The sequence below is a fragment of the Oncorhynchus keta genome, unplaced genomic scaffold (assembly GCF_023373465.1).
Source record: "Oncorhynchus keta strain PuntledgeMale-10-30-2019 unplaced genomic scaffold, Oket_V2 Un_contig_5577_pilon_pilon, whole genome shotgun sequence".
In the NCBI taxonomy this organism is placed as follows: domain Eukaryota; kingdom Metazoa; phylum Chordata; class Actinopteri; order Salmoniformes; family Salmonidae; genus Oncorhynchus; species Oncorhynchus keta.
Genome location: NW_026288377.1, coordinates 73,903 through 89,969, shown reverse-complemented (window position 1 = coordinate 89,969; position 16,067 = coordinate 73,903). Strand labels below are relative to the sequence as shown.

Below are 16,067 nucleotides of genomic sequence, written 5' to 3'. Positions count from 1 at the left end.
TCTTTCTGTGACCAGGTGAATTATTCATACTGGACTCTCACCATCAGATCTGACAGACACACCAAGTACCATACACTGAGTGTACAAAACATTAGGAACACCTGCTCTTTCTGTGACCAGGTGAATTATTCATACTGGACTCTCACCATCAGATCTGACAGACACACCAAGTACCATACACTGAGTGTACAAAACATTAGGAACACCTGCTCTTTCTGTGACCAGGTGAATTATTCATACTGGACTCTCATGGAGCCCTCAGATCAGACAGACACACCAAGTACCATACACTGAGTGTACAAAACATTAGGAACACCTGCTCTTTCTGTGACCAGGTGAATTATTCATACTGGCCTCTCACCATCAGATCTGACAGACACACCAAGTACCATACACTGAGTGTACAAAACATTAGGAACACCTGCTCTTTCTGTGACCAGGTGAATTATTCATACTGGACTCTCATGGAGCCATCAGATCTGACAGACACACCAAGTACCATACACTGAGTGTACAAAACATTAGGAACACCTGCTCTTTCTGTGACCAGGTGAATTATTCATACTGGACTCTCACCATCAGATCTGACAGACACACCAAGTACCATACACTGAGTGTACAAAACATTAGGAACACCTGCTCTTTCTGTGACCAGGTGAATTATTCATACTGGACTCTCACCATCAGATCTGACAGACACACCAAGTACCATACACTGAGTGTACAAAACATTAGGAACACCTGCTCTTTCTGTGACCAGGTGAATTATTCATACTGGACTCTCACCATCAGATCTGACAGACACACCAAGTACCATACACTGAGTGTACAAAACATTAGGAACACCTGCTCTTTCTGTGACCAGGTGAATTATTCATACTGGACTCTCATGGAGCCATCAGATCTGACAGACACACCAAGTACCATACACTGAGTGTACAAAACATTAGGAACACCTGCTCTTTCTGTGACCAGGTGAATTATTCATACTGGACTCTCACCATCAGATCTGACAGACACACCAAGTACCATACACTGAGTGTACAAAACATTAGGAACACCTGCTCTTTCTGTGACCAGGTGAATCCAGGTGAAAGCCACGATCCCTTATTGATGTCACTTGTAAAACCACTTCAATCAGTGTAGATGAAGGGGATTAGACATGTAGATGAAGGGGAGGAGACATGTAGATGAAGGGGAGGAGACATGTAGATGAAGGGGAGGAGACATGTAGATGAAGGGGAGGGGACATGTAGATGAAGGGAAGGAGACATGTAGATGAAGGGGAGGAGACATGTAGATTAAGGGGAGGGGACATGTAGATGAAGGGGAGGAGACATGTCGATGAAGGGGAGGAGACATGTAGATGAAGGGGAGGAGACGGGTTAAAGAAGGATTGAGACTTTGATTATGTATTTGTGCCATTCAGTAGACAAAATATTTAAGTGCTTTTGAACGAGGTATGGTAGTAGGTGCCAGGCGCACCGGTTTGTGTCAAGAACTGCAACGCAGCTGGGTTTTTCACGCTCAACAGTTTCCTGTCTGTATCAAGAATGGTCCCTGGAAGGGTGGAATTACTTGTCGCTGTCTCGTTTCAACCCACTACCGTGCTGCGTTGACTAATGTCCTTCACTGCTTATCAGTCGAGAGCCTTTCTTTTGTCGCAAGACTAACGAGGCGTTAGCTTATCTTTGGCTAACATTGTGCTAACGATGACACAACAGTGATACTGTAGGCCTGACAACGATGACACAACAGTGGTACTGTAGGCCTGATCACAGACAACGATGACACAACAGTGGTACTGTAGGCCTGACAACGATGACACAACAGTGGGACTGTTGGCCTGACAACGATGAGACAACAGTGATACTGTAGGCCTGACAACGATGACACAACAGTGGTACTGTTGGCCTGACAACGATGAGACAACAGTGGTACTGTTGGCCTGATCACAGACAACGATGACACAACAGTGGGACTGTAGGCCTGATCACAGACAACGATGAGACAACAGTGGTACTGTAGGCCTGACAACGATGACACAACAGTGGTACTGTAGGCCTGATCACAGACAACGATGAGACAACAGTGGTACTGTAGGCCTGATCACAGACAACGATGAGACAGCCTATACGGTGGACGTCAGAGACCGTGTGTTGCCAGGACAACAACCACTCCCTCAACGTGATCAATACAAAGGAGATGATTGTGGACTACGGGAAAAGGAGGACCGAGCACTCCCCCCATTTTCATCGGGGTGGCAGGTAGCCTAGTGGTTAGAGCGTTGGGCCAGTAACCGAAAGGTTGCTGGATTGAATACCCGAGCTGACAAGGTACAACTCTGTCGTTCTGCCCCTATCATGCACTATCATCCCCCAAACACAACAAGACAGTCGTAAAGAGGGCACGACAAAGCCTATTCTCCCCCAGGAGACTGAAAAGATTTGGCATGGGTCCTCAGATCATCTAAAGGTCCTACAGCTGCACCATTGAGAGCATCCTGACTGGTTGCATCACCGCCTGGTATGGCAACTGCTTGGTTTCTGCAAACTGCTACAGAGGGTAGTGAGTACGGCCCAGTACATCACTGGGGCCAAGCTTCCTGCCATCCAGGACCTCTATACCAGGCGGTGTCAGGGAAGGCACCACAGAGGGTAGTGCGGCCCAGTACGTCCCTGGGGCCAAGCTTCCTGCCATCCAGGACCTCTATACCAGGCGGTGACAGAGAAAGGCCCTAAAGATTGTCAGAGAGTCTAGCCACACTAGTCATAGACTGTTCTCTCTGCTACCGCACGGCAAGCAGTACCGGAGCGCCAAGTCTAGGTCCAAGAGGCTTCTCAACAGCTTCTACCCCCCAAGCCATAACACTCCTGAACAGCTAATCAAATGGCCACCCAGACTATTTGCACCCCCTTCTACGCTGCTGCTACTCACTGTTTATTATCTATGCATAACTCTACCTACATGTACATATGACTAACCGATGCCCCCGCACATTGACTCTGTACCGGTACCCCCTGTATATAGCCTCCACATTGACTCTGTACCGGTATCCCCTGTATATAGCCTCCACATTGACTCTGTACCGGTACCCCCCTGTATATAGCCTCCACATTGACTCTGTACCAGTACCCCCTGTATATAGCCTCCACATTGACTCTGTACCGGTACCCCTGTATATAGCCTCCACATTGACTCTGTACCGGTACCCCTGTATATAGCCTCCACATTGACTCTGTACCGGTACCCCCTGTATATAGCCTCCACATTGACTCTGTACCGGTATCCCCTGTATATAGCCTCCACATTGACTCTGTACCGGTACCCCTGTATATAGCCTCCACATTGACTCTGTACCGGTACCCCTGTATATAGCCTTCACATTGACTCTGTACCGGTACCCCTGTATATAGCCTCCACATTGACTCTGTACCAGTACCCCTGTATATAGCCTCCACATTGACTCTGTACCAGTACCCCTGTATATAGCCTCCACATTGACTCTGTACCGGTACCCCTGTATATAGCCTCCACATTGACTCTGTACCAGTACCCCTGTATATATCCTCCACATTGACTCTGTACCAGTACCCCTGTATATAGCCTCCACATTGACTCTGTACCGGTACCCCTGTATATAGCCTCCACATTGACTCTGTACCGGTACCCCTGTATATAGCCTCCACATTGACTCTGTACCAGTGCCCCCTGTATATAGCCTCCACATTGACTCTGTACTGGTACCCCTGTATATAGCCTCCACATTGACTCTGTACTGGTACCCCTGTATATAGCCTCCACATTGACTCTGTACCGGTACCCCTGTATATAGCCTCCACATTGACTCTGTACCGGTACCCCTGTATATAGCCTCCACATTGACTCTGTACCGGTACCCCTGTATATAGCCTCCACATTGACTCTGTACCGGTACCCCCTGTATATAGCCTCCACATTGACTCTGTACCGGTACCCCTGTATATAGCCTCCACATTGACTCTGTACCGGTACCCCTGTATATAGCCTCCACATTGACTCTGTACCGGTACCCCTGTATATAGCCTCCACATTGACTCTGTACTGGTATCCCTGTATATAGCCTCCACATTGACTCTGTACTGGTACCCCTGTATATAGCCTCCACATTGACTCTGTACCAGTACCCCCTGTATATAGCCTCCACATTGACTCTGTACCAGTACCCCTGTATATAGCCTCCACATTGACTCTGTACCAGTACCCCTGTATATAGCCTCCACATTGACTCTGTACCGGTACCCCTGTATATAGCCTCCACATTGACTCTGTACTGGTATCCCCTGTATATAGCCTCCACATTGACTCTGTACTGGTACCCCTGTATATAGCCTCCACATTGACTCTGTACTGGTACCCCTGTATATAGCCTCCACATTGACTCTGTACCAGTACCCCCTGTATATAGCCTCCACATTGACTCTGTACCGGTACCACCTGTATATAGCCTCGCTTGTTATTTTAATGTTGCTTTTGTATTCAGCATTTCACTGTGAGGTCTACTACACCTGTTGTATTCAGCATTTCACTGTGAGGTCTACTACACCTGTTGTATTCAGCATTTCACTGTGAGGTCTACTACACCTGTTGTATTCAGCATTTCACTGTGAGGTCTACTACACCTGTTGTATTCAGCATTTCACTGTGAGGTCTACTACACCTGTTGTATTCAGCATTTCACTGTGAGGTCTACTACACCTGTTGTATTCAGCATTTCACTGTGAGGTCTACTACACCTGTTGTATTCAGCATTTCACTGTGAGGTCTACTACACCTGTTGTATTCAGCATTTCACTGTGAGGTCTACTACACCTGTTGTATTCAGCATTTCACTGTGAGGTCTACTACACCTGTTGTATTCAGCATTTCACTGTGAGGTCTACTACACCTGTTGTATTCAGCATTTCACTGTGAGGTCTACTACACCTGTTGTATTCATCATTTCACTGTAAGGTCTACTACACCTGTTGTATTCAGCATTTCACTGTAAGGTCTACTACACCTGTTGTATTCAGCATTTCACTGTGAGGTCTACTACACCTGTTGTATTCAGCATTTCACTGTGAGGTCTACTACACCTGTTGTATTCAGCATTTCACTGTAAGGTCTACTACACCTGTTGTATTCAGCATTTCACTGTAAGGTCTACTACACCTGTTGTATTCAGCATTTCACTGTGAGGTCTACTACACCTGTTGTATTCAGCATTTCACTGTGAGGTCTACTACACCTGTTGTATTCAGCATTTCACTGTAAGGTCTACTACACCTGTTGTATTCAGCATTTCACTGTAAGGTCTACTACACCTGTTGTATTCAGCATTTCACTGTAAGGTCTACTACACCTGTTGTATTCAGCATTTCACTGTGAGGTCTACTACACCTGTTGTATTCAGCATTTCACTGTAAGGTCTACTACACCTGTTGTATTCAGCATTTCACTGTGAGGTCTACTACACCTGTTGTATTCAGCATTTCACTGTGAGGTCTACTACACCTGTTGTATTCAGCATTTCACTGTGAGGTCTACTACACCTGTTGTATTCAGCATTTCACTGTAAGGTCTACTACACCTGTTGTATTCAGCATTTCACTGTGAGGTCTACTACACCTGTTGTATTCAGCATTTCACTGTGAGGTCTACTACACCTGTTGTATTCAGCATTTCACTGTGAGGTCTACTACACCTGTTGTATTCAGCATTTCACTGTAAGGTCTACTACACCTGTTGTATTCAGCATTTCACTGTGAGGTCTACTACACCTGTTGTATTCAGCATTTCACTGTGAGGTCTACTACACCTGTTGTATTCAGCATTTCACTGTGAGGTCTACTACACCTGTTGTATTCAGCATTTCACTGTAAGGTCTACTACACCTGTTGTATTCAGCATTTCATTGTGAGGTCTACTACACCTGTTGTATTCAGCATTTCACTGTAAGGTCTACGACACCTGTTGTATTCAGCATTTCACTGTAAGGTCTACTAGACCTGTTGTATTCAGCATTTCACTGTAAGGTCTACTACACCTGTTGTATTCAACATTTCACTGTGAGGTCTACTACACCTGTTGTATTCAGCATTTCACTGTGAGGTCTACTACACCTGTTGTATTCAGCATTTCACTGTGAGGTCTACTACACCTGTTGTATTCAGCATTTCACTGTAAGGTCTACTACACCTGTTGTATTCAACATTTCACTGTGAGGTCTACTACACCTGTTGTATTCAGCATTTCACTGTGAGGTCTACTACACCTGTTGTATTCAGCATTTCACTGTGAGGTCTACTACACCTGTTGTATTCAGCATTTCACTGTGAGGTCTACCACACCTGTTGTATTCAGCATTTCACTGTAAGGTCTACTACACCTGTTGTATTCAGCATTTCACTGTAAGGTCTACTACACCTGTTGTATTCAGCATTTCACTGTGAGGTCTACTACACCTGTTGTATTCAGCATTTCACTGTGAGGTCTACTACACCTGTTGTATTCAGCATTTCACTGTGAGGTCTACTACACCTGTTGTATTCAGCATTTCACTGTAAGGTCTACTACACCTGTTGTATTCAGCATTTCACTGTGAGGTCTACTACACCTGTTGTATTCAGCATTTCACTGTAAGGTCTACTACACCTGTTGTATTCAGCATTTCACTGTAAGGTCTACTACACCTGTTGTATTCAGCATTTCACTGTAAGGTCTACTACACCTGTTGTATTCAACATTTCACTGTGAGGTCTACTACACCTGTTGTATTCAGCATTTCACTGTGAGGTCTACTACACCTGTTGTAGTCAGCATTTCACTGTGAGGTCTACTACACCTGTTGTATTCAGCATTTCACTGTAAGGTCTACTACACCTGTTGTATTCAGCATTTCACTGTGAGGGTTGCTACACCTGTTGTATTCAGCATTTCACTGTAAGGTCTACTACACCTGTTGTATTCAGCATTTCACTGTAAGGTCTACCACACCTGTTGTATTCAGCATTTCACTGTGAGGTCTACTACACCTGTTGTATTCAGCATTTCACTGTGAGGTCTACTACACCTGTTGTATTCAGCATTTCACTGTGAGGTCTACTACACCTGTTGTATTCAGCATTTCACTGTGAGGGTTGCTACACCTGTTGTATTCAGCATTTCACTGTAAGGTCTACTACACCTGTTGTATTCAGCATTTCACTGTGAGGTCTACTACACCTGTTGTATTCAGCATTTCACTGTAAGGTCTACTACACCTGTTGTATTCAGCATTTCACTGTGAGGTCTACTACACCTGTTGTATTCATCATTTCACTGTGAGGTCTACTACACCTGTTGTATTCAGCATTTCACTGTAAGGTCTACTACACCTGTTGTATTCGGGGGCATGTGGCAAATACAATTTGATTTGATTTGTGTGAAGCTAGTCACACCCTCTCTTAGTGAAGCTGACCTGTCCTTTCTGATTGGTCTGAAGGACTCTCTTGGCCCTGGGTTGCCACGTGGGGCTGGCTGATGAGCACGCTGTGGAGAAGGTGAAGAACCTCAAGCTCTCCGCCACGTGAGTCACTCTCCTCACTTCAGTCGGTCTGTACCATCTCATTACACAACAGTTAGCACCTACTGTATGTTCTCCAGCCTCTGCTGCTCGTCGCTAAGATTGACATCTCTGCTCATAGCTATTTACGTTCTCCAAGTGCAACGTCAATGACTGCTAGTGTGTTGGATGTACTGGTACACATTTCAGTTTAAGTGCATAGTTTGACTCTTTTTCTGTTTTAACCTAGTCCTTTACCAGTTGGGTGTCTGTTTTAATGTTTTATCCTAGTCCTTTACCAGTTGGGTGTCTGTTTTAATGTTTTAACCTAGTCCTTTACCAGATGGGTGTCTGTTTTAATGTTTTAACCTAGTCCTTTACCAGTTGGGTGTCTGTTTTAATGTTTTATCCTAGTCCTTTACCAGTTGGGTGTCTGTTTTAATGTTTTATCCTAGTCCTTTACCAGATGGGTGTCTGTTTTAATGTTTTAACCTAGTCCTTTACCAGATGGGTGTCTGTTTTAATGTTTTAACCTAGTCCTTTACCAGATGGGTGTCTGTTTTAATGTTTTATCCTAGTCCTTTACCAGATGGGTGTCTGTTTTAATGTTTTATCCTTTACCAGTTGGGTGTCTGTTTTAATGTTTTAACCTCGTCCTTTACCAGATGGGTGTCTGTTTTAATGTTTTATCCTAGTCCTTTACCAGATGGGTGTCTGTTTTAATGTTTTATCCTAGTCCTTTACCAGATGGGTGTCTGTTTTAATGTTTTATCCTAGTCCTTTATCAGATGGGTGTCTGTTTTATCCTAGTCCTTTACCAGATGGGTGTCTGTTTTAACCTAGTCCTTTACCAGTTGGGTGTCTGTTTTAATGTTTTAACCTGGTCCTTTACCAGTTGGGTGTCTGTTTTAATGTTTTAACCTAGTCCTTTACCAGATGGGTGTCTGTTTTAATGTTTTAACCTGGTCCTTTACCAGATGGGTGTCTGTTTTAATGTTTTAACCTGGTCCTTTACCAGTTGGGTGTCTGTTTTAATGTTTTAACCTGGTCCTTTACCAGATGGGTGTCTGTTTTAATGTTTTATCCTGGTCCTTTACCAGATGGGTGTCTGTTTTAATGTTTTATCCTAGTCCTTTACCAGATGGGTGTCTGTTTTAATGTTTTATCCTAGTCCTTTACCAGATGGGTGTCTGTTTTAATGTTTTAACCTGGTCCTTTACCAGATGGGTGTCTGTTTTATCCTCGTCCTTTACCAGTTGGGTGTCTGTTTTAATGTTTTAACCTGGTCCTTTACCAGTTGGGTGTCTGTTTTAATGTTTTAACCTAGTCCTTTACCAGATGGGTGTATGTTTTAATGTTTTAACCTAGTCCTTTATCAGATGGGTGTCTGTTTTAATGTTTTAACCTTTACCAGTTGGGTGTCTGTTTTAATGTTTTATCCTAGTCCTTTACCAGATGGGTGTCTGTTTTAATGTTTTAACCTTTACCAGTTGGGTGTCTGTTTTAATGTTTTATCCTAGTCCTTTACCAGATGGGTGTCTGTTTTAATGTTTTATCCTAGTCCTTTACCAGATGGGTGTCTGTTTTAATGTTTTATCCTAGTCCTTTACCAGTTGGGTGTCTGTTTTAATGTTTTAACCTAGTCCTTTACCAGATGGGTGTCTGTTTTAATGTTTTAACCTGGTCCTTTACCAGTTGGGTGTCTGTTTTAATGTTTTATCCTGGTCCTTTATCAGTTGGGTGTCTGTTTTAATGTTTTAACCTAGTCCTTTATCAGATGGGTGTCTGTTTTATCCTAGTCCTTTACCAGTTGGGTGTCTGTTTTAATGTTTTAACCTCGTCCTTTATCAGATGGGTGTCTGTTTTATCCTAGTCCTTTACCAGTTGGGTGTCTGTTTTAATGTTTTAACCTGGTCCTTTACCAGTTGGGTGTCTGTTTTAATGTTTTATCCTAGTCCTTTACCAGATGGGTGTCTGTTTTAATGTTTTATCCTAGTCCTTTATCAGATGGGTGTCTGTTTTAATGTTTTATCCTAGTCCTTTATCAGATGGGTGTCTGTTTTAATGTTTTATCCTAGTCCTTTACCAGATGGGTGTCTGTTTTAATGTTATAACCTGGTCCTTTACCAGTTGGGTGTCTGTTTTAATGTTTTATCCTAGTCCTTTATCAGATGGGTGTCTGTTTTAATGTTTTATCCTAGTCCTTTATCAGATGGGTGTCTGTTTTAATGTTTTAACCTAGTCCTTTACCAGATGGGTGTCTGTTTTAATGTTTTATCCTAGTCCTTTATCAGATGGGTGTCTGTTTTAATGTTTTATCCTAGTCCTTTACCAGATGGGTGTCTGTTTTAACCTAGTCCTTTATCAGATGGGTGTCTGTTTTAATGTTTTATCCTAGTCCTTTATCAGATGGGTGTCTGTTTTAATGTTTTATCCTAGTCCTTTACCAGTTGGGTGTCTGTTTTAATGTTTTAACCTAGTCCTTTACCAGATGGGTGTCTGTTTTATCCTAGTCCTTTACCAGATGGGTGTCTGTTTTAATGTTTTATCCTAGTCCTTTACCAGTTGGGTGTCTGTTTTAATGTTTTAACCTGGTCCTTTACCAGTTGGGTGTCTGTTTTAATGTTTTAACCTGGTCCTTTACCAGATGGGTGTCTGTTTTAATGTTTTAACCTAGTCCTTTACCAGATGGGTGTCTGTTTTATCCTAGTCCTTTACCAGTTGGGTGTCTGTTTTAATGTTTTAACCTAGTCCTTTACCAGTTGGGTGTCTGTTTTAATGTTTTATCCTAGTCCTTTATCAGATGGGTGTCTGTTTTAACCTAGTCCTTTACCAGATGGGTGTCTGTTTTAACCTCGTCCTTTACCAGATGGGTGTCTGTTTTAATGTTTTAACCTAGTCCTTTACCAGATGGGTGTCTGTTTTAATGTTTTAACCTAGTCCTTTATCAGATGGGTGTCTGTTTTAATGTTTTATCCTAGTCCTTTACCAGTTGGGTGTCTGTTTTAATGTTTTATCCTAGTCCTTTACCAGATGGGTGTCTGTTTTAATGTTTTAACCTAGTCCTTTACCAGATGGGTGTCTGTTTTAATGTTTTATCCTAGTCCTTTATCAGATGGGTGTCTGTTTTATCCTAGTCCTTTACCAGTTGGGTGTCTGTTTTAATGTTTTAACCTGGTCCTTTATCAGATGGGTGTCTGTTTTAACCTAGTCCTTTACCAGATGGGTGTCTGTTTTAACCTCGTCCTTTACCAGATGGGTGTCTGTTTTAATGTTTTAACCTAGTCCTTTACCAGATGGGTGTCTGTTTTAATGTTATAACCTAGTCTTTTATCAGATGGGTGTCTGTTTTAATGTTTTAACCAAGTCTTTTATCAGATGGGTGTCTGTTTTAATGTTTTAACCAAGTCTTTTACCAGATGGGTGTCTGTTTTAATGTTTTAACCTCGTCCTTTACCAGATGGGTGTCTGTTTTAATGTTTTAACCAAGTCTTTTACCAGATGGGTGTCTGTTTTAATGTTTTAACCTCGTCCTTTATCAGATGGGTGTCTGTTTTAATGTTTTATCCTAGTCTTTTACCAGTTGGGTGTCTGTTTTAATGTTTTAACCTGGTCCTTTACCAGTTGGGTGTCTGTTTTATCCTAGTCCTTTACCAGTTGGGTGTCTGTTTTATCCTAGTCCTTTACCAGTTGGGTGTCTGTTTTATCCTAGTCCTTTACCAGATGGGTGTCTGTTTTATCCTAGTCCTTTACCAGTTGGGTGTCTGTTTTATCCTAGTCCTTTACCAGATGGGTGTCTGTTTTAATGTTTTAACCTGGTCCTTTACCAGTTGGGTGTCTGTTTTATCCTAGTCCTTTACCAGTTGGGTGTCTGTTTTATCCTAGTCCTTTACCAGTTGGGTGTCTGTTTTATCCTAGTCCTTTACCAGATGGGTGTCTGTTTTATCCTAGTCCTTTACCAGTTGGGTGTCTGTTTTATCCTAGTCCTTTACCAGATGGGTGTCTGTTTTATCCTAGTCCTTTACCAGTTGGGTGTCTGTTTTATCCTAGTCCTTTACCAGTTGGGTGTCTGTTTTATCCTAGTCCTTTACCAGTTGGGTGTCTGTTTTATCCTAGTCCTTTACCAGTTGGGTGTCTGTTTTATCCTAGTCCTTTACCAGATGGGTAAACATTCTCACGCCAAACTGTTTTTCTCCCATCCAACAGCGTCTCCCGAGACTAATGTTGTCTCTCTCTCTCTATGTGTCCATGCGTCCTCTCTGGTCCAGTTATGAGCTGTCTAGTGGCTACAAGCCTGCTCCTATGGACCTGGGGCACATCAAGCTGGCCTCTACCCAGGAGGCCATGGTGGACAAGCTGGCGGAGAACGCTCACAATGTGTGGGCCAGGGATCGCATACGCCAGGGCTGGACCTACGGCATCCAGCAGGTGTGTCACCCAAAGGTGTGTGTGTTTGTGTGTGCAGCCGGGCTGCAGCGGGGTGGGGGTGGAGGTGGGGGTGGTGGGGGTGGTGGTGGTGTGGGGGTGGGGGTGTGGTGGTGGGGGGGTGGTGGTGGTGGTGGTGGTGGGGGCGTTGACCAGGGTGCTGAAACAGCTCAACAGCCGCCCAAAGAAAATTGTATTGGACCCTTGGCATCTTTAATGGGCCCACTACAGAGGTGCTGATGGGCCCACTACAGAGGTACTGATGGGCCCACTACAGAGGTGCTGATGGGCCCACTACAGAGGTACTGATGGGCCCACTACAGAGGTACTGATGGGCCCACTACAGAGGTGCTGATGGGCCCACTACAGAGGTACTGATGGGCCCACTACAGAGGTGCTGATGGGCCCACTACAGAGGTACTGATGGGCCCACTACAGAGGTACTGATGGGCCCACTACAGAGGTACTGATGGGCCCACTACAGAGGTGCTGATGGGCCCACTACAGAGGTGCTGATGGGCCCACTACAGAGGTGCTGATGGGCCCACTACAGAGGTGCTGATGGGCCCACTACAGAGGTGCTGCTGTAGCTAGAACTATCACCACTGGGAGTTGCGAGTCTGGAGTTTTCCTGATCTGCCTGTCAGCTCAAGTTAACCTTAGCTTAGTACATACTAACGACTAGACTACAGACTACAGACTATACTACAGGGTGGAGAGTGGTGGGTGGAGGGAGAGGGCTAGGAGAGGGGATGACTGGTAGGGCTTCTACATGGAAGAAGGAGAGGGGATGACTGGTAGGAAGGAGAGGGGATGACTGGTAGGGCTGCTACATGGAGGAAGGAGAGGGGATGACTGGTAGGAAGGAGGGGGATGACTGGTAGGACTGCTACATGGAGGGAGGAGAGGGGATGACTGGTAGGAAGGACAGGGGATGACTGGTAGGAAGGAGAGGGGATGACTGGTAAGAAGGAGAGGGGATGACTGGTAGGAAGGAGAGGGGATGACTGGTAGGAAGGAGAGGGGATGACTGGTAGGAAGGAGAGGGGGATGACTGGTAGGAAGGAGAGGGGATGACTGGTAGGAAGGAGAGGGGATGACTGGTAGGAAGGAGAGGGGATGACTGGTAGGAAGGAGAGGGGATGACTGGTAGGAAGGAGAGGGGATGACTGGTAGGAAGGAGAGGGGATGACTGGTAGGAAGGAGAGGGGATGGCTGGTAGGAAGGAGAGGGGATGACTGGTAGGAAGGAGAGGGGATGACTGGTAGGAAGGAGAGGGGATGACTGGTAGGAAGGAGAGGGATGACTGGTAGGAAGGAGAGGGGATGACTGGTAGGAAGGAGAGGGGATGACTGGTAGGAAGGAGAGGGGATGACTGGTAGGAAGGAGAGGGGATGACTGGTAAGACTGCTACATGCAGGATTACAGCTGTCAGGGTTATTCATCAAGTGTATTAAGACACATCCTGTTAAAAGTCCTGATAATTATCCTGGTAGTGAAACCAGGCTGACAGCCTGACACAACAGTCTATGGTTGTCATGGAGAAATATAGGTAGGCTTCTAGTCTGGTACAGAGCAAGTCTAGAGGTTAGGGTTAGTCTGGTGTATATATAGTTTGAGAGGGGGTTAGGGTTAGTCTGGTGTATATATAGTTTGAGAGGGGTTAGGGTTAGTCTGGTGTATATATTGTTTTAGAGGGGTTAGGGTTAGTCTGGTGTAAATATTGTTTTAGAGGGGTTAGGGTTAGTCTGGTGTATCCATAGTTTGAGAGGGGTTAGGGTTAGTCTGGTGTAAATATTGTTTTAGAGGGGTTAGGGTTAGTCTGGTGTAAATATTGTTTTAGAGGGGTTAGGGTTAGTCTGGTGTAAATATTGTTTTAGAGGGGGTTAGGGTTAGTCTGGTGTATATATTGTTTTAGAGGGGTTAGGGTTAGTCTGGTGTATATATTGTTTTAGAGGGGGTTAGGGTTAGTCTGGTGAGAGGGGTTAGGGTTAGTCTGGTGAGAGGGGGTTAGGGTTAGTCTGGTGAGAGGGGGTAGGGTTAGTCTGGTGAGAGGGGGTTAGGGTTAGTCTGGTGAGAGGGGTTAGGGTTAGTCTGGTGAGAGGGGTTAGGGTTAGTCTGGTGAGAGGGGTTAGGGTTAGTCTGGTGAGAGGGGGTTAGGGTTAGTCTGGTGAGAGGGGGTTAGGGTTAGTCTGGTGAGAGGGGGTAGGGTTAGTCTGGTGAGAGGGGGTTAGGGTTAGTCTGGTGTATCCATAGTTTGAGAGGGGGTTAGGGTTAGTCTGGTGAGAGGGGGTTAGGGTTAGTCTGGTGTATCCATAGTTTTAGAGGGGGATAGGGTTAGTCTGGTGTATCCATAGTTTTAGAGGGGATAGGGTTAGTCTGGTGTATCCATAGTTTTAGAGGAGGTTAGGGTTAGTCTGGTGAGAGGGGTTAGGGTTAGTCTGTTGAGAGGGGTTAGGGTTAGTCTGGTGAGAGGGGTTAGGGTTAGTCTGGTGAGAGGGGTTAGGGTTAGTCTGGTGAGAGGGGGTTAGGGTTAGTCTGGTGAGAGGGGTTAGGGTTAGTCTGGTGAGAGGGGGTTAGGGTTAGTCTGGTGAGAGGGGGTTAGGGTTAGTCTGGTGAGAGGGGTTAGGGTTAGTCTGGTGAGAGGGGGATAGGGTTAGTCTGGTGAGAGGGGTTAGGGTTAGTCTGGTGAGAGGGGTTAGGGTTAGTCTGGTGAGAGGGGGTTAGGGTTAGTCTGGTGAGAGGGGGTTAGGGTTAGTCTGGTGAGAGGGGGTTAGGGTTAGTCTGGTGAGAGGGGTTAGGGTTAGTCTGGTGAGAGGGGTTAGGGTTAGTCTGGTGAGAGGGGTACGGGTTAGTCTGGTGAGAGGGGGTTAGGGTTAGTCTGGTGAGAGGGGATAGGGTTAGTCTGGTGAGAGGGGTTAGGGTTAGTCTGGTGAGAGGGGTTAGGGTTAGTCTGGTGAGAGGGGTTAGGGTTAGTCTGGTGAGAGGGGTTAGGGTTAGTCTGGTGAGAGGGGTTAGGGTTAGTCTGGTGAGAGGGGTTAGGGTTAGTCTGGTGAGAGGGGTTAGGGTTAGTCTGGTGAGAGGGGTTAGGGTTAGTCTGGTGAGAGGGGTTAGGGTTAGTCTGGTGAGAGGGGGTTAGGGTTAGTCTGGTGAGAGGGGGTTAGGGTTAGTCTGGTGAGAGGGGGTTAGGGTTAGTCTGGTGAGAGGGGTTAGGGTTAGTCTGGTGAGACGGGGTTAGGGTTAGTCTGGTGAGAGGGGTTAGGGTTAGTCTGGTGAGAGGGGGTTAGGGTTAGTCTGGTGAGAGGGGGATGGGGTTAGTCTGGTGAGAGGGGTAAGGCCTTCCATATTTGCCTTTGCGTTTATAAAGTTAGAGATACAAGTAGATAAGACACATCCAATGACTTGCAGGGTAGAACATGTCCAGTCAGGAGAAACATTTCACTCAATAAAACTAAGGGTACTTATCTTTCTGATATGTTTATGAACTCCTCTTCTTCTTTAGTTCAGTGTGTTTATGAAGTCCTCCTCTTCTTTAGTTCAGTGTGTTTATGAACTCCTCTTCTTTTAGGTCAGTGTGTTTATGAAGTCCTCCTCTTCTTTAGTTCAGTGTGTTTATGAAGTCCTAACTCATCTTCTTTAGTTCAGTGTGTTTATGAACTCCTCTTCTTCTTTAGTTCAGTGTGTTTATGAACTCCTCTTCTTCTTTAGTTCAGTGTGTTTATGAAGTCCTCCTCTTCTTTAGTTCAGTGTGTTTATGAAGTCCTCCTCTTCTTTAGTTCAGTGTGTTTATGAAGTCCTCCTCTTCTTTAGTTCAGTGTGTTTATGAAGTCCTCCTCTTCTTTAGTTCAGTGTGTTTATGAAGTCCTCCTCTTCTTTAGTTCAGTGTGTTTATGAAGTCCTAACTCCTCTTCTTTAGGTCAGTGTGTTTATGAAGTCCTCCTCTTCTTTAGTTCAGTGTGTTTATGAAGTCCTCCTCTTCTTTAGTTCAGTGTGTTTATGAAGTCCTCCTCTTCTTTAGTTCAGTGTGTTTATGAAGTCCTCCTCTTCTTTAGTTCAGTGTGTTTATGAACTCCTCTTC

The 16,067-nt window shown here is 45.0% G+C and overlaps 1 protein-coding gene across 1 annotated transcript in view; it reads left to right on the top strand.

Annotated features, from left to right (window-relative positions):
• The window catches only part of LOC127925442 (ryanodine receptor 2-like), a 150,323-nt gene that overhangs the window by 101,007 nt on the left and 33,249 nt on the right, over nt 1-16,067 (top strand). The window contains exons 15-16 of the mRNA XM_052510313.1: nt 7,505-7,588; nt 11,833-12,007. Coding sequence (XP_052366273.1) covers nt 7,505-7,588; nt 11,833-12,007 — 259 coding nt within the window. The remainder of the gene's footprint in view (nt 1-7,504; nt 7,589-11,832; nt 12,008-16,067) is intronic.